The sequence below is a fragment of the Benincasa hispida genome, chromosome 11 (assembly GCF_027475165.1).
Source record: "Benincasa hispida cultivar pf3 chromosome 11, pf3_genome.v1.1, whole genome shotgun sequence".
Classification (NCBI taxonomy): domain Eukaryota; kingdom Viridiplantae; phylum Streptophyta; class Magnoliopsida; order Cucurbitales; family Cucurbitaceae; genus Benincasa; species Benincasa hispida.
Genome location: NC_143488.1, coordinates 55,564,665 through 55,592,585, shown reverse-complemented (window position 1 = coordinate 55,592,585; position 27,921 = coordinate 55,564,665). Strand labels below are relative to the sequence as shown.

The window sequence follows — 27,921 nt, the reverse complement described above, 5'->3', positions numbered from 1 at the left end:
GACCTAGATTATAAGTTATAGATATAGATATAGATTGTATATCTATTTAGTAATTTGATTTTATATTATAATTTATAACTTATAATTATCTTTAATTCATTGAAAAATGAAATGATAGAACTTATACTATTTTATTCTTCATACTCCATACAAATTATTGTCTATTATTTCATTTAGATATAAAATTATTTTCCCGAACATAAATTTTTTATTTTGTCGAAATATATTATAAACAAAATTAATACATTGATATAAAAGAATAAAATGATCCTAGCTATAATTTCATATTTATACACATAAATTTGCTCATAACAATTGGAAGTACATGTTAACGACCAAAAAGTATGTGATTAGAAATTACTAACTTTTACCGTACTAAAAATAATAATAATAGAAAACAAAAGCCTATTGTACTCATATAACAATTGGAAGTACATATTAGATTATTTGAGTGTCAACGATCTAGTTCCATCTTGTGTAGGACCTGTATCATTAACGATGCACTCATCTCCCCTTCACTGAGGTTGTCTTGTCTTGGAGTTTTCCCTCTGCATATCCAAACACCAACTTTCTCCTTTTACTTTTTGTCTGTCCCTACTTCTTTACTGTTATTTACATGGAAGAAATGTGTGATTTAAGTCTAGGGATGAGCTTGATTTTGCACTTCTTTTTTTTTTTTTGGGTACGGAATGAATCTATGGTGCTATGTTTGTGAAAACGGTAGCCTAAGATGTATAGAGATGATCTATTTATTTCACAGATTTTCTCATGAGACTTCCGACATTTAAATTCTAGGATATTATTATCCAAATAACCAGCAAATATATTTACAATTAATATTTTATGCTATCTTAGTTATTTAATATAATTTATTATGATGATGATTAATATTCTAATTAATTTATAATAATTTAATTATTTTTAATAATTAATTAAATATGTCTAATATAAAAGTATTTATTTATTTTAATTTTTATTGATTAAATAATATTAAACTTAAGTATTTATTTAGTTTTAGTTTTCATTTACATATTTATAAATTGAACACACATTTAACTTCCAAACATCAATTATCCTCATCTCCAAATACAGATATTAATTATCTCATACATTTAAATCTCATATATTTAATATTTATACCTATGAAACAATGTCTTATCATCCAAACGAACCTTCTATGAATCGTTTAAGCGTTATCTAAATTTGGATAGTTTTTGTTTTTAAAATCCATTAATTCCTTACATTTTGAAGAACTTTTAATCTTCCTGTTTAAGGTTTCGAGAGCTCAAAATTGGTTTATATGCTCAAGATTGTTTTGATCTTGAAAATTCTTAAGAAACTTATTACAGGGTGAACTGAGGTGATTGTTAGAAATATTACACTTAAGAGAGCTTGTTAATTTGCCTTCAAATGAGCTCAACAATGTTGCTCCTAAAATTTCAAAAAGATGGCCAACAATCTCCTAAATGAGCTTTCCGTTAGTTAGCTACAGACGAAATGGTAAACCAACCATTTTCCACTATTCGAACACAAATTAAATCTTCCTAAAATTGTGCATATAAGTTAGGTGAGATAAGAAGCTCACTGAAAAAACTTGAAACTCTAACTTACATTGTCTCAGTACTTCCTCTTTCTTTTCAAATTTGGCATGGCACTTAAAGCTCCTCCAAATGCCCTTCTTACAGAATGATCCTTAGGTTCCTCTTGCACATCCTCACCTACCTGAGAAGAGTTTGAATTATTTACAGGATTCGGGTTGCCTACATCGAGCACAGACTCTACACGTGCATCTGTATCTTCCACACCTACATGTTTCTCAGGAGAGACGGTTGATTGACCAGGATCATTTTCAAAACCATCTTTGGGGACTTCTAATACTGTCGCTTGGTTGGGATGTGCAACCGGGTCAATGCGTTCATCATCGTCATCTAAGCAAAACCCGCCTCCCATTGTGAGGTAGTCTTCACTGTTGTTAGCCTCCAAGGCTGGATCTTTGTTCTGGCACATTTCTTGCCGGCTCATTTCATCTTCTACTAGACAGAACCCACCTCCAGTTTTGAGATAGTCGTTCTGTGGAGATCTCTTAGGACTTCCAGAACCGGATTCCATATTTTCAGATTGGCTCATCACAGTTTCAGGATGAGCGTACTGACCTTGGATCACCCTGTCTTCTTCGGCTTTATCATTGGAGAATTCATCCCCAGTGTGATCTGATTGTTGATCTGCATTGTCAATTGTATAACTTGCAGATTTTCGGATCCGTGATGACTGTGTCAATAAACATTCTAGTCAGGGAAAATTAAGCCAATGTAGAAGGAGATGAGCAATTGTCTTGAAAGATACTGAAAACTATTGATGACAAGAAAAAGAGCAGGCCAGACAAATTTTATGTGCAATGTATAAATAATTCATCTGATTAGTAAATAATATGAGAAGCAAAGCAATGCCCATTGACCAGACAATTGGATGGTGAACAATGGCAGAATTGTAAATACTAACATAAGAAATAGCATCAAATAGAAGACAAAGAATCAGTAACATTCAAACTTACTCTTCTCTTTTCTTGAGGCTCCTGAAAGTTCTCCAAATCAAATTTCTGATTGTCGAATTCACTTTCATCATCACTGGAGCTGGTTTCAATCAGTTCAGTAATAGGAGCCTTTCCTTTCGATACTAACCGACCTCTCCCCCTCCCTTTCCCTCTACCTCTACCTCTACCTCTCTCAGAATGTGATCCCTCATTTCTACTTGGCTTTCCTTTCTCCTTCTTTGTTAGTTTTCGATCCTTACCAGGTTGAGCTTGCTCTCCATCTAGCTGCCTTTTTCTGGAAGGTTTTCGGTGTCTGTCATCTTCATTCGAACAAGCATCTTGTCTTTCTGATGAACATTTCTCAGACATGTTCTCCTTAGGCTCAACAGAAAGTTCTCTTTGATTATTTACAGAAACATCCCGCACAGCATCATCCATCAACACGGCAGACCTGCTCCCAGTAATACTTTTAACAGCTTTCTTTATTCTCTTACTGCGGATTTTAGCAAATCGTTCATTGAAAGTGTAAAATGCCTCCAACCGAAGTTGAGTCTACAAGAAAACAGTATATAGAAAGATGAGAGCATAGACAACATTTTCTTTGATCAGTTTATGGATTATGGCAAAAAACGGAGTAGGGACAAAAGCACACAAAATAAAACATCTCTTATTTGGTTGCTAAAGATGGTTTCCACATAAGAACCCACCCTTCCTCCACTTTCCTTTTGTTAATGGTTCAACATAAGCATTTGAAAACATAAAAGCCACAAGTGAAAATAATTAACCTCATGTTTGCTGTACTCTTTCAGGACTGGCAAAAGCAATTCATCTGCCTTGGAGTTTTCCCACCCAAACTTTTCCCAGCATAATCTGCAGCATACAAAGCGAGTTTAATTGTAAATATATATGATATACACGGGATACTCAATTTTCTTAAATATAATGTAGGTTCGGCTCACCAATGTAATGAAGTGAAAAAAAAAACATTGTATACTAAATATCTTTTTTTTTTTTTCAAAATACTTAATTCTATAATAGTATTTTCCAACCATCCACCATTAAAGTAATTTTAACACTTTATTTTCCAACTTCCATATTCCTTTCCCTCTACATCAATTTCCCTCATTGCTTCCTCCAACATACAATCACAGATTTTTTTTAAAAAAATAATGTTATTTTAATAAATAATGACAAAAATAGGTAGGGGTAAAAGTATCATACAATATAAAGCTCAACTCAGACAAGTCAATGAGCACATAAATTTAATGGGACTGTTTGTGGTTTTTTTTCAAGAGAACGAACAAGAAAAACTCTCCATTAGAATAAAGATGGCAGAAGAAACAACTATGCAGGCTTTACTGAAATATAACGACTAATAAGAAGAATATCCACCTACTCGAATAGGAAATTGACTGTGATGTGTGTGGTATATCACTTCAAATCATATGATAGGAAAAAGCAATGATGTTGATGACATAACTAGAAACATTTAAGAGGGAGACAGCCCTCGACAAAAAGATTGCTGAAATACTGCCAAAATTGAAAATATACAAACCATAGTAATTAAGTCAAAAGGAAATGATTTATCAAGATTAAAAGCATAATGTCTCACCTGCGAAGGACAAAATGGTCTGGCTTCCCCCAGGAGAAAGGTTCTGCTGACTTGTCCACTTGTGGGCAGATGTAAGCAGAAATGACTGCTTCACTAGGAAATTCAGAAGGTATGTGCCAGTTCTTGCTAACATTTCTCTAAATATGGCATCAAACAATGACAACTAGGTGAGAAAAACTTGGGGATAAAATAAACTTCCTTCTCCACCTGGTAAAGAAAATATTGTAAATCAGAAAGTACACATAAAGAGAGAAATGTCTCACATGCTTATCCATGAAACTCTGTTTAACAGCTATGTTTTCCTCCAGATCTTTAGAAATGTTTTCTTCAGATGCAGAACCACCGGTATTTGAGCAAGTCATGTCATTCTCACTTGCTTTTGACCCTCTTCTACGCGCAGTTAACCCCGTTTTTGCACCAAGCGTCCCTAAGATGCTTGGATCTGGTGATTCAATCCACTCTTTGAATTTATGGAGTCCATCTTCCTCCGGAAATGCATTCATAACCTCAACGGCATTAACAATGCCAATCCCACTGCATCATACAATTGAAAAATCTATCATGACACTGGAGTTCTGCATCCTTGCAAATGATAAAGACTTATCAATATGGCAGGCTCATTCATGTTTAAATTACCTAATGCCTTCTGTATAATCACTTCCAAGTAGTAGTGCCATGCGAATTAACTTGTCCTGGTTCAGACCAAGCTCATTTTCAACGTCCTGAAAGTCAAAATACAGTATGAGCAAATTGTTAGGCAACAAGCTATATGAAAATTACGGAATCAAGAATGATTCTTCTAATTGAATAGGAGAAAGCAAAGAAAAATAGGAAAGTTCCAAAGATGACAGTTCTTTTGGGGGAAAGGAAGGAACAAAGTGATAAGTTATAAGAATAGTATCAAGAGAATAAAATCTCATAAATCTCGAACTAAACCATAGAATATAGATTTAAAAACAAATCCTTGATGGAGAACCACAACTTTAACCCAAGAAAACCCCACCAAACAGCACCCCAAAGAATTGATAACAAAAGGAGTGTAATGAAATATATACACATATATATTATATATATAAAGGAACACCATGAAGAGCAATCGGAATGGAGGAATAAACTGATTGTATCACTCCCAGATTATAAATATAATAATGCAGGGACCTGTTTCCTTTTTCAAAAAAATATAATAATGCAGGGAAATCACATAATCACTGGTCAGTGTCAACGAGTAAGATAACCAAGTAAAATATTCCCGATTAACAATGTTCGGTGACCAAAACCAAGTTGATTTATGCCTATGCCACCCATAAACTAGTCAAGAATCAAAATAATGGTTAAAATAACACCATCGACAAAATTAATTAAATGTGGTTTAGCATGATAATAATAATCATAACAACAATAATAAACAGAGAACAGGCACGTTCTAGCAGATTCAGACCTTCATAAAATATGTCTCAACATATTTGCGGTCATCAAATATATTCTTGTAAACACTTCTTGCCCCAAACAGGAAGACGTCAGAGTCATCAGTCACCACTCCATCAACAAGATTTGCAAGTTCCATATAAGCACACTGAGCTTCCGCTTCCATAGGAGCAATAATATATGGTAAGCCAAACATTTGCAGTAATTCCTATAGAGAATCAGATAAAATGTTAATTGATCTCCATTCTCAAAGGAGGACTCAAATAGCACCACAAACAGTCTTTATATGTAATAAATTTCATTATCAAGTAAAATAAAGTTGAAGACCAGTGTTTTTAACACGCAAGACACTCTTGGACGACAAGTCTCCTAATCGTCTAAAAGCTCTCTTATTCTTCATCTTTGTATTTCCCCTAACTCTTCTATTTCTCATGTTAATGGGGCTCTTTGTTGTTTTTGTTAAAGAATAATAATAATAAATAAATAAATAAAAACACTTTATTCAGAATAATTGTCATTGTTAATAGGCGTTTGCCTCTATTTGTGGCGATGGCGCAAAAGGGCGAAATATGGCACACCAAGGCGAGCGCCCCGTTGAAGGTACTCATCTTGGATACCTTCGGGGCACTAAGGCCTCACCTCGCCTCTCCCCTCCCCATAGGCGAGCGCACCTCAACAACACTTAGTTGAGACAGTAATAGTTAGAGAAAAAGTTAGAAACCAAACCGCAAAGTCAGGCATGACGATAAACTTCCCTTCAATGACAAAGAGTTAATGGGTTAAATCTTCTAGGAGAGCTACCCTGGGATTCTCAAGTCGCAAAGGGGCATTTGGGTGCAGACTCAAAATCTTGGGCCTGGGTCTAAGTGGAAGGTTTAAGAAGTTTGCGCCAAAAAAACTGTGTTTGGGGTGCATGTATAGGAAACCTATGTTTAGGAAAACTGTGAGTGGGGAGCTAGTTGCTGTTTAAGCCAATTGATTTTTCCAATTAAATTGTTCAAGCCTGTTGGGTTTTCCAATTAAACTCAAGTTTGGCAACTCCTCCAAATGTGGGTTAGGCTTGGGAAGCCAATCCCACCCGAAGTGTTTGTTACACCCTAAACACCTATAAGCTTTTTCATCACTAAAAATTGACCAAATTATAGGTCAAATTGCTCAAGCCTTCTCCCTAACATCCCAAATAAATAATAATTGTAACATCTAGCACTAGACTTTGTTGCAAATACATTAACAAGCTAAATATTTATAAAATAATAAAAGATAATAAAAAAGATTTTTTTTCCCACTGTTATGATGAAAGACAAACCAAACAGACCTGACATTCTGCAAACATTTCACTGTTGACAGATTCAGCATTACGCTCAAGTCTTTTCTGCTCGTCTCCAAGATTCAGACGTTCTTGCTCCAGAACTGAAAATCTATTTTTCAACTCATCATCTGTAACCTCAATCTCTGCATTGCTTGTTTCTTCAACAGAAAGTATTTTTGCATCCTTGATGTCCAGCGAAAGATCATTACTATGCTCGTCAACAGGAAGATTCTGCTTGAAATTGTTTTCACAGGCAAAAGGTTTTCGGGAGGAACCATTGCCAGGAGGGTAAATACCTTCCATCTCAACCATACGACAAGGAGGATCAATCACAGTATTATTTATCCTATCCCCAACCTGAACTGCACCAAATGTGTCTCTAGATAAGGGCTCAAGAGTATCATTGTTTTCATTTGACTCTTTAGGAGAAAATTTAGCAACATTATAAGAAGCATCCAACTGTTCGGCAATTGTGTGGGTTTTGGTATCCAACGACATAACAGGTTCTGAGCATTGCTTTTCTTGAGATGAACTCTCTGTCATTCCCTGATATACAGTTCCGAGTAAGGATACTGCACTTCACATAAAAAAATAATAAAAACGAAAAGGGGATTACAAACTAGAGAGGAGAATACCTCTGTCCTGGTAGAATCATTGAAATTCAAACAATTCATTCCATCAGCACTATCTAGCTTATCAAGTCCAATCATACTCTCATTTTGGACACTCGTACATTGTTCAGCCCTTTTTCCAACAATCACTGGTTGTGGTTGCTGAAGTTCAGAAGATACAGTGCCAGATTTTGTATATCCTCTGTCCTCCAAACTTCTTCTTATTGCCTCCTGCAAGTCAGCCTCTTCCTCCAAAAAACCTTTAGAAACTGACTTTGCCAAATCAGCTTCAAAAGGAACTGGGTTTACATGATCACACGCTCCATCCTCCCAATCTACATCACTCTCGTCACTAACGGTTCCTTCCTTGAACGAGTGATCATCCACTTCAACATTTTTTGGACTATAAGTTTTTCCTTCAACTGCGTCCTCCCAACCAGAATCTGTAGTACCATCAAGAGATAGTTTTTGGGTAGAGATGTCAAAAGAAGCCATTCCAATAGGATTTTCTGCGGCTAAATTAGTAAATAGATCATCATCACCATCAAAAGACTTCCCACCCTCATCTTCCAGTAATATTTCTATAGCAGTTTCTTCATTCAGCATGGGCTCTCCACCTCTCTCATTCAACTTATTAATAGATCCACCAACACCTTCATCTGAAGTATCTAGAACTTGGCTTTGAAAAGAAAAGTTTTCTGGATTACAAATTTCAATATTTTGTATGGGTTCAGGATTAGCAGCCTTATTTGCACTGGTATTCTTCTCAATCTCTTTCATCAAATCCAAATTCCTTTCTAAATCACGAGTCATGTGCATCCCCATTGCCTTCACCCTGCTAACTCGAACACGTCCCCTCTCATCCAAAAATGTCTCAATGTTGTCCTCAAAACCCCCCGACTTATCAGGGGTTGATTGAGCCAGAGGATTGGATGTACTGGGAATTTCTGTATTTTTCAGAGAACTTAAAGGTTGCTGAACTGTTGGTGCCTGTAGGTCTTTGTCTCCATTCTTCTCAACTATAGTAGACGCAAGTACCCTGAGAAGATCAAACATCTTATGAATCTACAATATTTTATAAATCCCAAACAAGCAACGTTCACTAGAAAAAGAACAACTTAAATTACAACTTCAATAACTGTCCAGACTATTTTGTCATGCATATCAATATTTTAAAATACAGGACTTGAGCAGAGTTTGAGCAACTCACTGTTTATCACCCGTGAAAGATGATGAAAAAATAAATTCCCTGTTTGCTTCCGAGGCAATTCTTGATGTTTGTACACCACCAACCCCTCTCCCAGCAGCAGCCTTCTGCACTTGATCAATATCTCGTCGAAAAGCAACAGTTTTAAGATAAGCCTGTATCTGTAGCTCAGAAAACTTTGCAGGGTCCTATGATAAAATGAAATCAACTAATAAGATGGTATTGGCAGTCATTAGAGGTGCAGCAGAAGTACACACTATAACAAAAAATTGAAACTTCAAGGGTGCTTTTCCAGAGGTATGAAACTATGCTATATCTCATCAATAATTAAGGAAGTCATGAAGACAGTAAATCTACCAAGGAGAACAATGATTTATGGTATGAGCGATGTCTTATTGAAGTGCGGTTCTTATATGGGTGTGTAAGTGTGTGTGTATATAGGTATAGTGGAAGTTAAGTCTTGAAGTTTAAGTTCTAAACTATATTACAGATGCATATTGGATAATTACAGAACCAACCTTCTTGACCCTTTGATATTTCTGTCTGTTTTCTGCCATTAGTCTCTCTCTCATCTGCACCAAAAATCTATTTGCATTAACATGTGCCAGCATGAAGTTACAGGGCTAGCCAACCATGATGGTACATATATTTATACTTACCTGAACAAGAAGATCAAGTTGAACTGAAGGTGGCAAAGCAGCCAACACAGAAGGATCAACCACCCCGTGCATTTCAGGCTTTCAAAGTAAACACAAACAATATAATGGTCACAACAAGCTGAGAATTCCTTGCTTTTCAGTAAGCCTATGATTCATATCCTCAAAAGGATTTATTATAATTTTATTTAATTGGTTCTTTTATTCTGCAAAAAGAAATGTGCAAGAACCAAAAATATATTATAAACATCCAGATTTCCACAGGTAAAGGTCACCGTAGCACCTCATACCTACAGACTTATGACCTGATATTCAATGATATTAACACCATTCAAGTTTACTTCCTAAGGCTTTTAAATAAGCTGATATGAGAAGAGAATTTGAGAAAGCCACCATGTAAAGAACAATTTGTTGACTAAAAATCATACAAATAACAGAAATCTGTCAGGCATACCAAAATCATCTCTTCATCTTCATCATCTGTATCTTCCCCATCCAGATTTGTAACAGCAGATACTGATGCATTTTCATTCAAACTTCTTGCTTCTTCAGCTGCAATGGATGCCGCCAACCTAGAATGATCACAACAGAAAGCATTGATTAACATATGACATTAAAAATAGAGTCATAACCCAAGTGTACGTGCACCCTACATCTCATCTAAATTTTGCTGATGGACACTTCTTGAGGCCACTTCCATCCTTTCTGAATCACTCCCCACTATGTAAGTTTCATCTGACAAAATCTCCTTGCCCTTTGATTCATTGTTGTACTTCTGGTTCTGGATCCAACATCCTGTTTGTCAGGTCTCTCATCTTTCATCTTCCAATTTGCTGAAATAAAATACTAGACCCTGTCTTTAAGCTAATGTGATATGCACAGGCAAAAAACTTACCAGAATTGACCCTTCACCACCACCTTCTTTAGCAAGAGTAGCACCAGAAAAAGAGGAAGCGCTGCTCAAGAAAAGTCCATTCTCCTCGGCCATAATTGATGCTGCCAACCTAAATGATCAAAAACAGAACCTGTAAAACCATATTCTTCAAACTTTTTCATATTTGGAGTTGCATATATGAGACATATCTCACATTTCATCTAGATTTTCAAGACTGCCCCTATTTGGGATGCCTTCACAGCTTTCGGAAGTAGAAGTACCATTGAAATTTTTGTCACGGCTTGGCAAGGTACTCTTTTTTGATAGCTTTTGCTTCCTCTGCTGTTTCTGATTCTGTATATCCTCAGCAAGTTCTTTTAACCTCATTACCTTGATCTATTAAACAAGAGGTAAAAAAAAAAAAAAAGTTCAAGATTTAGCTCCCAACTGCAAAGTTGAAATTTAGAAATATAATTACATATAAAAAGAACTTGACCTAGCAACAAACTATTTATTAATATTATTATTATTATCTAAAAAAAGAAAAGAAAGAAAAATAACTACAACAACACCAATATTTAGTTGGAAATGGAAGAATGCTTTCAAAATATTAGATAAACTGCACATCTTTGTTGGATGAAGATCTCAGTTTCCAACTGAACAGCACCTATCTGGAAGCAGGTAGTGATTTGTTTCTACAGTATTACTGAAAGGATGAAACTGCACACCTCCAACAACATAAAAAAATGTGAATGAAAATCTATTTAATTTGAAGGAAAAGACTCGTGATTCCTAAAAAGTGGACTGCAAAATGATGAAAATGCGCTTGAGATATTTCTGTCAAATCAAACCTAACTCATTGAAAAACAGACACTTCTAGATTCTACTAGACAAAACTTCAAAACACAAGCTAAAGAATTTATTTCTCTAGACGAAAATAATAGACAAATTCCCAGCACATAGTTCCAAAAAACACGGAATTCGAAGAAAACCAGAAACCAAACTCACATGATTCAGAAGCAATTTCTCGGCGGTCTTACGAACTTTAGCCTGGGCGTTCTCACGCTGCCTACGGCGAGCAATAAGAGTCCGGCGCTTGAGAGCCGGGGTTGCACCATCGAAGACAAAGACAGGCTTGGTCCGCAAGAACAAAAGTTTACAAATCCGTCGGAAAAAACCGAGTAAATGGGCGTTTCGGACCATTTCTCCCCTATCATCGCGCATAGCCTTTATGAATTGTACCATCCAAATGCTCGCATCTTCAATAGAAAGACATACCCAAAGAGAAAACCTCATCGACATGAAATTTTTTAAATAATTTAAAGATGTACGTAGAGAGAGATTTGTACCGATGGCGAGCTTTTTCCCGGCAAGGGTTTCGACGGAGACACGGCGGCCGACGGGGGCCAAAAGCTCCCAAAGACCGTGAACTCCCATTCTTGTTGGTCTCTCGACCTCGAGGCTTCAGTTTTCAGTTCGCCGTTGCCGCCAATCGCCGGGTAATCTTCCGTATTTATACCCGACGCTAATTTCCCAATCTGACCGTTGAATTTTGCCTATTAAGACGACGTCGTTCTCTCTCTCTCTCTCTCGGTTTAGGCAACGTTTTTTGGTTTCAATATCATTTTCGTTCCCTATAATTTATTTGCAATTTAATATAACTTTTTTAAAATAACCATGGGAAAAGGGAGATTCAACCTTCATTTCAAATACACCACAAGTCAGCACGTATGACAATTATCGCTGAGTTAGGTCCAGTCTGATATCAGTATATTAATTTTAGTATATGTAGAGATTGAGTTCTAATATTTTAAATTTTTTATTATGTAGATCGATAAACTAATTACAAGTAAAAAAATGTTTATAATCTACACCAATTGAATTATTATTTTGATTAGATTTTTTTTTCTTTTGTAGAAATGATCAATTTGTTACAAATTTTAAAGTATGTGGACTAGGTTGTTATGAGCCAAAGTTTGAGAAATAAATAGTTACAATTTTAAACATACAACAATCAAATTGTTACAAACTAACATTCAAATATATCTTAGACGTCAGCATGATGATGAAATCATCTATGACCTCAATAAGAATGGAGTTTTTAATGTTAAAGGGTACTTTCATATTTAAGTTATCTAAATTGAATTCCACTAGCTTTTCCACAGGGAATGACTCTAGATGGTCGTGACGATCCTTATAGAAGGCCAATGTCCACCTACGACTAATATCTACTGTTGGAAAGCTATTCTTGATACCTTTTCGGCTAAAACGAATCTTGTTAAGAAAGCATTCAAACTTATCTCATATATGACTTTTGCATAGTCATGTGGAGTATGCTGATCACCTTCTATGGCATTGTTATGTAACTAAAAAGATTTAGCATCGGTTCATTTCTATTAATATTCATTCCTATTGTGATGCCAAGTCATCATGGAGTTATCAAGATTGCTTGCATTGGCTATAAACATGTTTCCTCCCAAGAAGTGGATAAAGTCATGATAATTGTTCGACAAATTTAGGAGGTAAGGAATAAGATGTTATTCCACTTCATATTGGAGCAACAATCTTTCATACTCTCTACTCCTTATTTTGAGTGGTATTTTTTTGGTTTTAATGTAGGTAAGGGATCGATCATCCCAATTTTAGAAAGAAGGGTCATCATATATATCTTACCAAAGACAGCTTAACTCAACGATCAATAGAGTTTAACGTATCTTATCTTTAAAAATAAATGAATGGCATCTTAAGTTGTTAATGTTTAAATTTAAATTAGCACTATTATTCTTTTTCCTTAGATCGTTGAATAGATGGATAATGTTACTTTTAGTCAAAAGTAAATAAACTTGAAAATGTTCCATAAATTATTAATAAGAATAAATACAATAAAGGATCAAAACAATAGTTAAATATACCGATTCGAGTAAATTAAACATAAAATTCTATATCTGTTGTGAATTTGAGAAGTACAACGGCACACAACAAGAATACAGATATGGAGAAAATATAATATAATAATAATATATAATAAATTAAATATAATATAATATATAAATAAAATAAATAAATAAATTATGAAAGTAAATAAATTAAAAGAATATATTTCTCCACTTTCTCCAATTTTTTTGGATTAATCACCCATATATGTATCTTTAAAAATTCATCAAATACCAATATTTATAGGCAGGCAAATAGAAGGTGGATTACATAGACAATAATAGTGTGTAATCTTCAAACACATGGACAACACATGAGGTAATGGATAAGTGACACATGGCCAATAAACACTAATAATGGGTATCTACATTACATCCAATGTAACATATTTATAATACTCCCCCTTAGATGTCCATTATATATGAAATATGTCTCGTTAAAACCTTACTAGGAAAGAACCCACTGGGAAAAAAATCCTAGTGAAAGAAAAATAGTACATATTTCATATAATCTGATACTCTTGAAAAGTAAATTTATTCCCCTTTATAGAAACATCGTTTGAGATCTCTAAGTCGCCCGATTGCAATGTTGTACATCAATTTTTCAAAGGTTGCGGTGGGTAATATCTTTATAAATAAGTCTGGCAGGTTATCTTTCGAACAAATTTGTTGTATAATAATATCGACATTTTCTTCAAGATCATGAGTGTAGAAAAGTTTCGGTGAAATATTTTTTATTTTATCTCCTTTTTATATCCTTATTTGAATTGGGATATGCATGTTGTGTTGTCTTCGTATAATATCGTTGGAAGATTTTTATTAGAAGACAAACTACATGTTCCATAAATGTGTTGAGTCATTGATTTTAACCATACACATTCTTGACTAACCTCATGAATTGCAAGAATTTCAGTATGAGGCTATTATAGTCTGTTTCACCAATCGTCATAATATAACAATTCCTCCACATGTGAACAGGTAACTTGTTTAAGATTTAGCTTTGTGTGGATCAGATAAATATCCAGAATCTGCATAACTAACTTGATCAAAATTTGATTTGTTTGAATAAAACAAATGCATGCCAATCATTCTTTAGAGATAACGGAGTATATGCTTAATTTCGTTTCAATAACTTTTTGTTGGAGAAAAACTATATCTTTTGGGATTGGTGTTTTAAATCTCTTGTATTTTCATAGTTTGTAAACATTTTATAAACAAGTTGTTATTAATAAAATAATTGTTAGTTTATGAGCATACACTCAATCCAATAAACTAAAGATCCTAGCTTATTTTATGTAATTTAAACAAGAATATAGAGACATACAGGTGGATCTTGTTTAAATAATAACCTAAACAATCTGTAGGAGATGGATAAGGTTAGGTACCTTATCCTTGTGACACTATGGATGCAACCCACTTTGTAGATGGTACAAGTGATGTAAAGTGCTACAAAGGATCTGGTCCTGATCATTTATGTGGAGACATGTGAGCAGGGGTATCCTATACAAAGAGTTTGTATAAGACCAGGCCATGAAATAGTTAGTCTCATTATATAACAACGTTAATAGTATGGATCTACATTTCACCAAGATGACTATAGGTGACATGACATGAATCTTGAGTGTGTTGTGAACTCCTGCTCATAAAGGTAGTCCTTTGATTGTATGGGTGAGGGTGGCCAGATTGCCAACTCAATAAGGCTACCATTTTGGGGATTCGTCTAATTGAGGAGCTGGGAACACAACTACACAAGACGGAATTCACTCCTTCCTTGATGTCAGGGTAAGTAGATAAATTGCTCCCTTAAAGGCTGATTTCGGGACTTGAACAATGTGGCCACACCCTCTATTGGCCCGATAAGACTTGGTCATAGTTGAACTATGACTTATTGTTCATTAGAGGAGTTAATACTTAAGGAGTTAGATGTAACTATAGGGGCAAAATGGTAATTTTGACCCAGATGTAATTACGAGCAATTTGTGAAGGGTCATCACACTGTTGATTGGTTACATCCAATGGACACAAAAATATATCTGTAGTGCGAAAAGTACAGCTGTCGATGTTTAGTGGAGTGACCAACAGTTAATGAAAGTTGGGTAATTTAATTAAAGAGTTTAGTTAATTATCCAAGTACCATTGGAGCTTCAATTTATAGGTCCATAAGGTCTCCTCTGTAGCTGAACAGAGATTTAATTGAGAATTAATTTTGGATTAATTTGAACTGTTCAAATTAATTGGGGGAATTAATTATATATGTGATATAATTATATAATGTGTTTGATATATTATAATATAAAGTATTTTGAGAGGAATTTTGAATATGATTCAAATACTAATTATATAAATGAAATTCATATAATTAAATTTAATGTAAATATGATTTATGTTAAATATATAAATAGTTGAGATGAATTAAATATTTGAATATGATTCGAATATTATTTTTATGGATGAGATTAATTGAATTTAATATAAATATGATTTATATTCAATGTCATGTAATGTTGAGAGAAAATACAAACTATAGGTTATATTGTATTTGATACAACATAAAAACTATAGGTTATATGTTATATTTGATATAACATATATATAATAAGTTAGTTATTATATTTATATATATATATACATTATTTAATTTAATTTTTGAATTAAATTAAATGAGGGAGTTATCAAAATAACTCTCTTCCTATTTTTTCTCTCCATCAACCGATGGGTTTGAGGGTTACATGTGGGTGGATCTCACAATCTGTCCTCTTCCAAGAAAATTAAAGAGAAGAGTTCTTTGTATGAGGTATTCATCTTTTTCCCTCATCCTCTTCTTCCCTCTTCCAAATCAAAAGCAAAGCCCACCACTCCTGCGTTTTCTCAATCCTAAGGAGAATACAAAAGATTCGTTTTATGGTGGTGTCTTCCAATTGGAGATTGAAGAGGTTTAAGATGGTGACCAAGAGGAGACGTTGAAGAAGTGTGGCTACAAGGGTATGAATTTCTTCTCCTCATTTCCTTATTTAAAAGCTTAAGGATTATTTATGCATATCCTTCTGCTATTTGTTATGTAATTTTTGCAATTCTGTGAAATAAGCAAAATAGAAATGATCCCTGATTTTCGCTGCACAAAACCATCATTGATTTCCTTCAATTGTTCTCAGAGTGATCGGTTTCAATCCCATTTTTTTAATTTTTGAAATTTCATTACAGATCCATGGTGGGTATCATTCTGTATTCATGTGATGAATGTTCTGTTTATGAATGGTTTGCTAATATGGATGTTTCAGGATTAGATTTTCTTAAATTTACTGCTTGTGTAAGGGCCCTTTGTTTTTAGACATAAATTGTTATAAAGTCTGTACTTATGATGTCTTGAGTCGATCGTGTTATTCTCGACGAATTTTTGGCGAAACGAGGCTCAAATCGAATCTTGATTCAAAGAAGATCGAATTTGTACAGTAGTATCATGATGGTGTGCCCTAGCGTCGCGACGCTGCAAGTGGCGAATAGAGTTTTTTATCCATAAGGTCTCGACGCTAGGGCACGACATCGCGACGCTCCGAGACGAAGAAGAAAAGCCAGGCGTGGTTCGGTTCAGTTTGAAGTTGTTTCTTCTCTGGTTCGCTTGGTTCGAGTGGTTCGAGGACGCTTCAGCTGCTGGATGGTCCGGTTCAAGCTGTTTCAAGGCCTAGTTCACTTGTTTCGAACCGATTGAATTATTTATTATTGTAATAGGTAGTTTTTGATTAATTAAATTAATATAAACATTATATTAATTTACTTAATGCTTTTAGAAGTCCAATCCCGATCCATAATTGCTATTTAAATTATGCATATGATGTATGATTTAATTTTGTAATATATGTCATAATGTATGTCATATAGTAAAATCCCACCATAAGTTATGCATTATTCATGCATCATTCATATTATCAATGTTAATTAATATATGTTGCATGATTTATTTTTATAGCATACACATGCATCATATAATATAAGTGTTATACTATATATTTGCATGGGTAAATAACATAGTCATGCATAATTTATATTACAATAGTTATAAAATATAGTTTGGATGTACGTGCACAATGTATGTTATTTATTTCATTACTTTAATATATAAGTGTTATATATGTTAGTAATGAAATAGAAATTGCATGATGCATGACATTACTTTAGATAATTTTATAAACGTTATAATATAAAGTATGTCATTCGATGTTGTATGGTTTTAATTTGTTTCAACAATTTTTTATAATCGTTATAACAAAATGAGATTAGAAATTAAAATCAATAATTCAGAATTGCATACAAACTTAGGTAAAAAAAAAAATTAAGATAGTTTTAAAATTTGATGCACATAGACCTAAGGTCATAGATTTATGATAAGATTAGAAATTAGATTAATCTTTTTAATCAGTTTAATAGGATTAAATTCATTTTAACAAAAGATTAAATTTGTAGCAAACATATCTATAAGGGACCTTTTGTCTAAAGCTAGCTCTGTCTATGCTGGGATATGTAAGTTGACAGAAACGGAATACCCCTACCTGGGAACTGACCTAGAAAGGTGATTATTGATAAAGGTGTGTTAAAGTGTTTAATAAACATTAATCAAAATTGTTTAACTATCTAAAGTAAGCGTTATTTTTGGGCGAACTTAAACAATAACTTAGTAAAAATAATTAGCCGTATTTTTCCTAAGTATAATAAACCTTAGGTTATTAAAATACTCAGTGGGAGGAAAAAGATGTATATCATACGTCAAATTTTTCCACTCATGTTTCTCCCTTAAAATTCATACTGTGAGACTCGTGCTTGGCCTTGAGACGCCCTGGGAGTGTCCCCCTTCAGATGGTGTTTGCATGGGTCAATATCAAGGTGAATGGAGAGAGTATTTATTGTAAGTGGGAGAGGGATGTGTGTCAACATGTCCTATGATCTCCTTCATTGGTTTGCACCATGGGATCTTCTTGCATGGCCTCGAGGCACCGTGGGAGCGTCCCCTTTCGGATGGTTTGTGCAGTAGGTCAATATCAAAGCGAACTCCAAAAATGGATAGGATCCCTTTAGTTTTTATCCCAATCAACTTTCCCTTTCGATTGGCTCATTGGGGTGGAACTCAAGGGTCTAAAATGAAGGGTCACTTACAGAAAATTATTAAGCAAGTTAATGATTTCTTGACCAAATGAATAATGACTGACTGTTATAGGAATAAGAGTTATTTTGGTATAATGATTGATTGAGAGTGTCTTAATTCAGTAAAGGGAAAACTGATTACCCTTTGGTGCCTTTTGTCCTAAATCACTGAAGCATCATTGCAAAATTAGATGTTATATGGGGTTCATTTAGATTTTCTAAACTTGATTGGATGTTTTAGGGTTATGCTAAAATCTAATGTAGAACAATTTGTTTATTTTCAACAAAAATGTCAAACAGTAGTTTTCCGTTAGTTTCCTTCTCTAGTTTGACCAATTTTACTTATACGACGTGGAAAGAATCACTTAAAACTTATTTCATGGTAAACAACCTCGACATTGTCATGACTGGGGATTGCCTTCAACTTCCAACCCTTGATGCAACACAAAATGTCTGTGATGCATATAAAATGTGGACAAAGGCTAATTCTATGGCTCGAGTTCACATTTTGGCAAGCATACCTGATGCATTAGCCAAAAGTTTTGAAAGCATGGTCACTACACGTGAGATCATGCAATCAATATAAGAAGTGTTTGAGCGAAAGTTCTTACTATTAAATCAAAATGAGGTTGATGACAATGGAACCAGTAATGCCAACTCTATAGATAAAGTCCAGCCCATATTGAGTGTCAAGGGACAAATAGAGAAAGAAATTGTTATTAACTCTAATAAAGTTAATCGATGAGGACTATCCTCTGAGATGAAACTTGGAGTTTATGATTTGGGTTGTAGTGCTAGTCCCATATTTCTCCAGAAAAGGAAGAACTTTGAAGAAAATAAATTTGATTTATTTGTCTTGGAGATGTGCTTAGTAGAGAATGATGATTCTGTCTGTATAGTTGATTCAGGAGCTACTAATCACATATGTACTTCCTACCAAGGATTTTATTCCTAGAAACAATTAGTAGTTGGAGAGATTACTCTCAGAATTGGTACTGGTGAGGCCGCTTCAGTTGTTGCTGTAGACAGCCTCAAGTTATTTTTAGACAAGAAATGATATATGTTATTAGATGACGTATATATAGTTCATCATATTAAGAAGAACTTAATTTCTATTTACTATCTAATTGAACAAAAGTGTTCTTTATCCTTCTCTGAGAATAAAGTGTTTATTTTCAAGAATGGTATGGAACTTTGGTTCAATGAAAAATAACTTATATGTACTAAGGTCGTTAGTTACAAAAGCCGTGCTAAATACTGAATGTTCAAAACGGCAACAACTATAAAAAGACCAAGGGTTCCACCTAAAGAAAATGTTCATCTTTGGCATCTAAGGTTAGGTCACATCAATCTCAATAGGATTTAGAGATTGGTAAAAAGTAGACTTTTAAATGGTTTAGAAGAAAATTTTTTACCCATATGTGAGTCATGCCTTGAAGGCAAAATGACAAAACGACCTTTTATTGGAAAATGTTATAGAGCCAAAAAAACCTTGGAGTTTATACATTTAGACCTCTGTGGTCCGATGAATGTAAGAGCATAAAGAGGGTATGAATATTTCATCTCTATCATAGATGATTATTCTAGATTTGGGTATCTATACCTAATGCAACATAAGATGAAGCTCTTGAAAAGTTCAAGGAACACAAGACTGAGGTTGAAAACTTGTTAGGTAAAAAGATAAAAACACTACAATCTAATCGTGGTGGAGAGTATATAGACTTAAGATTCCAAAACTATATGATAGAACATGGAATTACATCTCAACTCTCAGCCCTTGGTACATCTCAACAGAATGATATATCGGAAAGGAGAAACAGAACCCTATTGGACATGGTTCGGTCGATGATGAGCTATGCTCAACTTCCTGACTCGTTTTAGGGATATGCAATAGAGACTGCAGTTTATATTTTGAATAACGTCCCTAAAGAGAGTGTTTTTGAAACACCTTTTGAGTTATGGAGAGGTTGTAAAGGTAGTTTATGCCACATCAGAATTTGAGGATGTCCAGCTCATGTGCTAATGGAAAACCCCAAAAAGTTAGAACCTTGTTCAAAAGTATGCGTATTTGTAGCCTACCCCAAGGAAACGAAAGGTGATACTTCTTTGATCCAAGTGAGAATAAAGTGTTTATGTCAACAAATGCTACCTTCTTGGAAGAAAACCACATGAGGGATCATAAGCCACGAAGTAAAATTGTTTTAAGTGAGTTTTCTAATGAATCTACTAAGACTTCAACAAGGGTTGTTGAAGAGGTTGATACATCAACAAGAGTTGTTGATATATGTTCATCTAGTCATACACATCCATCTCAAGAGTTGAGATTGCCTCGATGTAGTGAGAAGGTTATGAACCCATCTGTATGTTACATGGGTTTAATCCAAGATCGAGATATTTGTTTCATTCTATAAATGGACCGATTAAGCTTGCAAACCTTTTGCTTTTTATCTTGTTCAATGAATCCTTTTGGTTATTTCATGTAGATGGTTTCTTCAAGATTACCATTAAAAAAGGTAGTCTTGACATCCATTTGCTATATTTCATTGTCATAAAATGTGGCTATGGACAAGAGAATTCTGATAGACTTTAACTGACAACAGGTGAAAACGTTTCTTCATAATCTACTCACTCAACTTGGGTATAACCTTTTGCCACACATCTAGCTTTACAGGTTTGTACCTTTCCATCTACATCTCTTTTTCTCTTGTAGATCCATTTACAACCTATAGGTTTTATCCCATCAGGTTGATCTACAAGCTTCCAGACAAAATTGAAGTACATGGATTCCATTTCTTTATTCATGTCTTTAATTCATTCATCCTTGTCATCATCTTCCATTACTTGTTTATAAGACAATGGATCCTCAACTCCATCATCAGATATGATGTCTTGGGCATCTTGCGATTAAATCTTATAGCTTTGATTAAAATGTTGATGAACCTTAAGTTTACAAGAAAATCATCAACAACTCAGTAGCTTTCCTCGTGTTGTATGTGTTGGATAGGTACCGGCACACAGCGGAAGTAATCAGGATCCATAAGCACTCTAATCATTAATTTTCACAGAAAGAAACATGCTTAAACAGAGTTTAATGGATTTCAAGAACATACCTTTGAAAAATCTTTGAAATCTTGATTTCCAATTGATAATTCCTCCAAATCTTTGTGCAGACCACCACAAGATCTTTCTTACTATTCTCTTGGTGCTCTAGATGAGTTGTGAGACTCAAAATAAGCTAGAATCAAAGGGAATTTGGAGAAAGCTAACTGCAAGAACCCATAAATGAAAAACATCTTTTTCATCCGAATTTTTCAGAAAAATTCATTCAGTTGCCATCATCCAACTTCACTCCAATTTCTTCAATATAATGCAGACTATCATGTAAATAGATTTGCTACATAGGATGCAGCTCATGCTTGGAGTAAATGAAGGTTGAAGAAGTGGGTTTCATTGTGAGCAAGTAGAAGATGAACTTGAAAAACTCATTTTTTTTTTCCTTTTGTGTAATTTTTCTATTTCCAAAATCACTTTTGATTTTAAAATCATATTCTATTTCTAAAATCAAAATTTATTAATTTCACAAATTAATTTTAGAAATTAATTTTCTAATAAAATTAATAAATAATTTAAATAATTCTAATTTATTTAATATCAAATATTAAATTAAGTTTTACACAAATTCATCTTGATATATTTAAATCATATATATATATATATATATATATATATATATATATATATATATATATATATATATTCCAATTCCGTTTGATTCTAATTAAACGTTTAAAATTAACTTATCACGCTACTCTAGAGCTAATCCATTTCCAAGCTAGTAGAGGGATCTCGTGGACCTAATGATTATGGGCTCCAACGATCCGAGATTAATCGGCTAAACTCATTAGATCGATCTAACCCCCATTCGTTAACTAATGAGTCACTCCCTTCACTGTAGATATATTATGTCCACTCGATATAACCAGGATTAGTAAGTCAACCCTTCACAGGTTGTTCGTAATAACGTGTGAAACCCGAATTTCCATTATTCCTACTTAAGCAGGTGGTTAAGGAAATTAACCAAGGAAAATTTCTAGGTGTTGAATAGATTTTCCTTGAGTAGTTTTGAGTTAAGCTTAAATTGATGAAAATTTGACTAAGTGTTGGACTAGGAATTGCCATGCATTGGCCATAAGATCTTGGAGAGATTATTTGGGCCAAGGGAGAATTTGAAGTGGGAGTGACGCATGCCTTGGAGGTTAGACCAGCGCATTAGGCTGAATGGATGCGTTGGATGCGATGGATACGTTGGAAGGGTGGTATGCGTCCATACGGCTAAAGGAAGAAAGTTGAAAGTGATGCGTTGGAATGTGGGATGGCACGAGGGTTGGTTGTGCAGAAGGCATACGGACGCAAGGGTAGGCGAGGACGCGGGCAGGACATGCGCTGGAGGGTGACATGCGTCGATGCACAGTGCCCATGCGTCGAGCAGTCGAGCAAACGATGCGTCGATGGAAGCGCCCATGCATCGAGCAGACGAGCAAGCCCTGCCAAGCGATGCATCGATGCCAAGCTGGCAACCAAGCGCCCCTACCCATGCATCGAGCGGCCATGCCAAGTGCACAGCCCATGCATCGAAGCGCCCTACCGAGCGATCGTACATCGAACACCCCTGCAATGCGTCGAACACCTTGCCATGCGCCCATGCAGCTGAGCAAGCTAATGCGTCAAGCGACCAACGCCTATGAAGCACACCCATCCGTCAGTGGCCAGTGCCTATGCCAAGCGTCATGCGTCCATGTCGAGCAAGCCCTGCGGTGATACCTAGTAAGCCATGCGTCGAGGATGAGCGGCCATCCTATGCATTGATGATGGCTGGCTCTTGCGATGGCTAATTTGGATTGCGATGGCTAAGTTGGGTTGATAGGCATTGAGTAGTGGACTATGCATTGAACATCCAAGAGTGGACGCATATGAAGGATGAGCTCATATGGAGGACGTCATTCAGACATATGGCTTATTATGAGGAATTCTTAAACCTTAAGCAAATTAGGTGGAGGCACAAGAAGACATGTAAAGGATGAGGGCTATACGCTGATGAAAGGAGAAGAAGACACTTTGGCTTGCGCTGATGTAAGAATGCATTGATGGTGTGAAAAAAAGACACTTGGACATGCAGCCAAGTAGGAGGTGTCGGCCGTGGAGCAATCTTGGATGCCTATAAATAGGGCCAAGGACTTCAGATGAGAACTCAAATTCTCTTCAAAGGACATAAAGAAGAGTGTGTGAGGACTAAGTGGGAGAAGACCATGCGTTGGTAGCAAGACCATGCGTTGATCAAGAAGTTCCAAGAGGGGAGATGTTGTCGGGCAGAAAAGATAGAAAGTAACATCAAATTGGAACGAGGATTTCTCCCAGAATACTTATGCATTTGGAGTGATTAAAAATCCATCTGAAAGCTAAAAGAGTCTAGTTTTCATGGTGGGGCTTCTAGAGAAAAAGCTCCAAGGAATCGGGTTGGAAGCTGAGAAAAAGACAGAAGGGTCAGGCTGTCGGGTAAGCTGGGCCAGTATTGATGTTTTGAAGACTCCAGCTAAACCATGAGGATTTCTGAGCTAATATTTTATGATAAGCTTCCTGAGACATTTTAGAACATGTTTTCAGAAGGAAGTATCTTAAAATAAGTTCTAGAGCTATGAGTAATCTAAGCTGATAATTGAATCTGGAATTTAGAGTTCAAAAGGGAACCAAAGAAACCTAAGGAACTTCGGAAAGGAAAGTTCCTAACCAACCAAGGTGAGTGGTTATTATGTGTTGTATTGTTGATATAATTTCTATATATAGGTAAATATATATAGGGGATAATGTTAAATTGACATGATTAGGGATATATGTTCATCTGATTACTATGCTTGTTGAGATATTACTTGTATGTTTGTTTTGGAAACTGAAATTGTACCCGGGATACATAGTTAGCATGCTTGAAAAGGGTACTTGGTGGGAAAATATTGTCGAATTCGATCGGCAGGAAATGATAGTCGGTGACGACCGACGGAAAATATAGTCAAGTTACCTAAGCATAGCTAGCGGGAAAATAGTCGATATGCACATTGGCGGGATAATAGGATATAGGGAAAGTTTCCACGGGAATTGTTGTTGTCTTAGTATACGTGTGAAAGTACTGGGGATGTTTTTATTATGTGATAACCAGCGGTCAAGTTGGGGATTGATTGTTTTAACCAGTGGTCGAGATGGGGATTGTCCAGCGGTTTGGCTGGAAAATAACATTGAATTTATGGTAATGTTCTTGTTGACTATGCATTGCTTTACCAAAAGTATATTTCTGTTGAAAAAGTTATTTTTTTATCTAAAGGCACCACTCACTGGGCTTTATAGCTCATGTTTTCCATGTTTTATATCCCTCCCCCCCCAGGTAGCAAAAGGTGAGGAGTTCCAAGGTGCTGCTAAGGTCAAGGTCTACTTAATCAGTTACACTTTCGGAGGGTTTTACAGTTGTTGTTGTAAACTTTGTAGTTAAGTCTTGGAGTTGTATAAACGTTACATTGTTGTAAAATAAAATGGGCCTACTTAATCAGTTGATTGTTGAATTTGTACATTGGTATCAGAGTTATTTTTGCAAGAGTTATCAGACAGTAAGTGTCAACGAAAGGGTTGATGACTGCTGCAGTCATGCTCTTTCTCAGGCTTGGAGGGTAGTCTGAGGCGGGGTGTGACATAATGGCTAGGTCAAATCTTTATTTTACCCCCGAAATTACCTCTTGTTCCTTAAGTCCGCACTGATCCCCTAATGAATAATTTTTTTATGATCTGATCAAAAAATCTGAGTCCTTCTCGAGCCAATGAGAGGGGGGCCCTTGTTCAAGACCCAAAATTAGCACTTAAGGGAACAACCTCTCTACTATTCCTAAAGCAGATAGGAGTGAATTCCCTCTTGCACCCTATGTCCCCAGCTATCTATCCGGTCTTACCCCTAAAATGGGAGTCTTATTGAGCCCGCACTGTTAAGCCAACCCTCATCTATGCAAATCTAAGGGTAATCCCGAATAAACAAGAGTTAATAGTTAGCTCAGGATTAAGCTTAAGTTACCTAGGTCATCGCTTTGAAATAGTCAGCCTTAAACAGTAAACAGTGTTATAAAGTAAGAGTGACTCATTTTGTGGTCCAATCTTATACAAACCCTTTTGCACAAGGACACCCCCACTCCTCATGTCCAACATGAACAAATTAGGATTACTTCATTTGTAGCACTTTACAACACCTTGTAACAACTACAAAGTAGGCCGTATCCAATAGTGTTACCAGGATAAGGTACCCAACCTTATTCATATACTATAGATCATTTTGATTATTTACTCGAACCTGATCCACCTTTATGTCTCCACATAAAGTTCAAGTACTCATCCAATAGTCAAGGGACTTTCAAGTTTATTGGATTTCTATTCAAATAATAGATCTATTCAATAACACCTTTATTGAATTTTCAGAATAAGTTCCATTGTTTACATACCACGAGTTTTAGGATATAAAATCTAACAAACTCACACTTGGATTAAAACTCCAGTGGTAACTTATATATCCGATATATAAGACTAAGTTTCTAAGTTTTATAGAGAAATATAATAAACTAGGGCATCGCATACCCATCTTTTATCATTCGTTATCTCTATACCCGATATTTCTCCCACTTGCCCTAGATTATCTGGTATTCTTAGTCCTACTAGGTAATTCTCAAACACTTTAGCCGAGAGAATTATTGTAAACACTGAGAGAATTATTGTAAACATTGTTTAGTATACAATAGGCTTTTGAATAAAACTATATGGGGATTGCATCTTCATCTCAATAATGGCCAGGAAGCACACTTTCCTCCCACTACATTGAGGTACTCTCAACTCTTTGATTAAGATGCATCCGACCTGTCTCAACAACTCTTTGTTAACAGTCAGATCTACAAATCTTTTAAAATTTCTATACTTTGATCTTGCCATTTAAATATCTGAATATTTACAAATGGATTTTGACAATATGATTCTTAACAGAGGTTGCTAGAACAAACATACTTTTTGAAAATGAACATTTCATTTATCCCAAAAATATATACAATTTGTTCTTTACAAGATTTACAAAAGCAAAATCAAGCAGCAACTTCTCCCACTAGATGAGCTGAGCAAACGGTCCCAGGGATAAGTTAGCCTAGTAACCTTTCTCTGCTCTCTTTTAGGCAAGATACTGAGGGCAGTGTCTCCTTCAGTGCCCTACTTCGTTGTAGTGGAAACATTTCCCTTTTCCTGCAGCGATATCCTTGCCTTTCTTTCTAGTAGGCTTCTTCTTCCCTTTTCCTTTACCCTTCTTCAACAGAATACTCTTACTCTTCGAAGAGATGGCAACATCAGGCTTGGAGGACATTTCTCTATTCTTGGCAGTAGTAACATTTACTTGTAACTTCAGACCCTTTGTTCTCAACATTGTCTGGTAACCTGTAGCTCATTCAGCAAAATAGTTAGGGTATATTCAGTTTTATTCATCAACGCATTCGTACAGAATTGCAGAAAACTCTTTGGAAGAGATTCTAGAATAAAACCAATTTGACTTCTCTCATCCATGACAACACCATTTACTTCTGCCATATTAAAGTGAACCATCATGTCCAGGACATGTTCACGAACATTGGTCCCCTTTTTCATGTGACTGTTGTAAACGTATTTGATGTAATCATGCCTTAAGGTGAAAGACGGTTGTCCAAACATCCCTCGCAGAGATTCCATAATCTCTTTGGCAGTACTCATATCCTCTTTGCCAACACATCAGATAAGCTGGCGAGGATATAAGCATGGGCTTTATCATTAGCCCTGACCCATCTGTCATATACATCCCGAATATTTCGGTTTGTGTTAGAGCCAGGAATGGGAGGACAATCCTCAGTTAAGACAAACCGCAAATCGTCTATCACAAGTATCGTGTTCAAATTTTATTTCCAATTCATGTAATTATCCCCGATGAGTTTATCTGATGTCAACACTTATATTACTGAACTTTATCATTCTGAAATTTAAATCCAATCAAGTTTTAGCAATTTTAATAATGTACCCAAGATTATTCTTTTGCAACGATACTACAACAAGACCTTCTTGTCTAAATACTATCTACAAAATAATTCATATTTTGATAGTCATTTAGGTACCGCTTTTAGTCAGCAATTATTAACATTTAATAATTCTGTAAGTGTAGAACTGTCGTTTTGAGACGTTAGAGGCCACTAAGACCAAAGAAATCCTATCCATTTCTGGAGCTTGAGTTGTTCTGAATCCTATGTTACAACCCTCCAAGGGGATAGCCGTAAAAAATAAACGACTAGCAAAGGGCCACTTAAAGCTAACCAGCAGGCGCAACATAGGAATCTCATGGTCCAAACTAACGAAAGAGACCGTAGGATATGTTAACGCATTTCCTTCACCCACTTACTATGAACTACTTCCTCCATTCACCTTGATATTGACTCATACAAAACACTTTCTGTAGGGAGGTCATTTCTAGGATGACACGAAGCGTCATATGAATCTCATGGTGTGAACTATGTGGAGACGTGGCAGTTGAAATTTTAAACTTGATTTC

General features: G+C 35.4%; 1 protein-coding gene across 4 annotated transcripts; it reads right to left on the bottom strand.

The window, feature by feature from the left end:
• Positions 1-1,313: 1,313 nt before the first annotated feature.
• UVH3 (5'-3' exonuclease family protein) lies at positions 1,314-11,751 on the bottom strand. Of its 4 annotated transcripts, XM_039048004.2 has the most exons (18): positions 11,574-11,749; positions 11,233-11,483; positions 10,439-10,620; positions 10,246-10,354; positions 10,004-10,131; positions 9,805-9,922; positions 9,354-9,431; positions 9,213-9,266; positions 8,698-8,882; positions 7,512-8,526; positions 6,883-7,422; positions 5,581-5,775; positions 4,779-4,864; positions 4,406-4,676; positions 4,143-4,279; positions 3,316-3,400; positions 2,552-3,082; positions 1,314-2,268 (listed from the first exon to the last, which is right to left on the bottom strand). In XM_039048004.2, the coding sequence occupies exons 1-18, from the start codon at positions 11,659-11,661 to the stop codon at positions 1,618-1,620; spliced, it is 4,704 nt and encodes a 1,567-aa protein (XP_038903932.2). In that variant the 5' UTR covers positions 11,662-11,749; the 3' UTR covers positions 1,314-1,617. The 4 variants fall into 4 exon arrangements, with proteins under 4 accessions (XP_038903932.2, XP_038903931.2, XP_090163616.1 ...); XM_039048003.2 differs by having other exon boundaries at positions 11,233-11,751; XM_090307490.1 differs by lacking the exon at positions 10,004-10,131 and having other exon boundaries at positions 11,574-11,715.
• Positions 11,752-27,921: the final 16,170 nt, after the last annotated feature.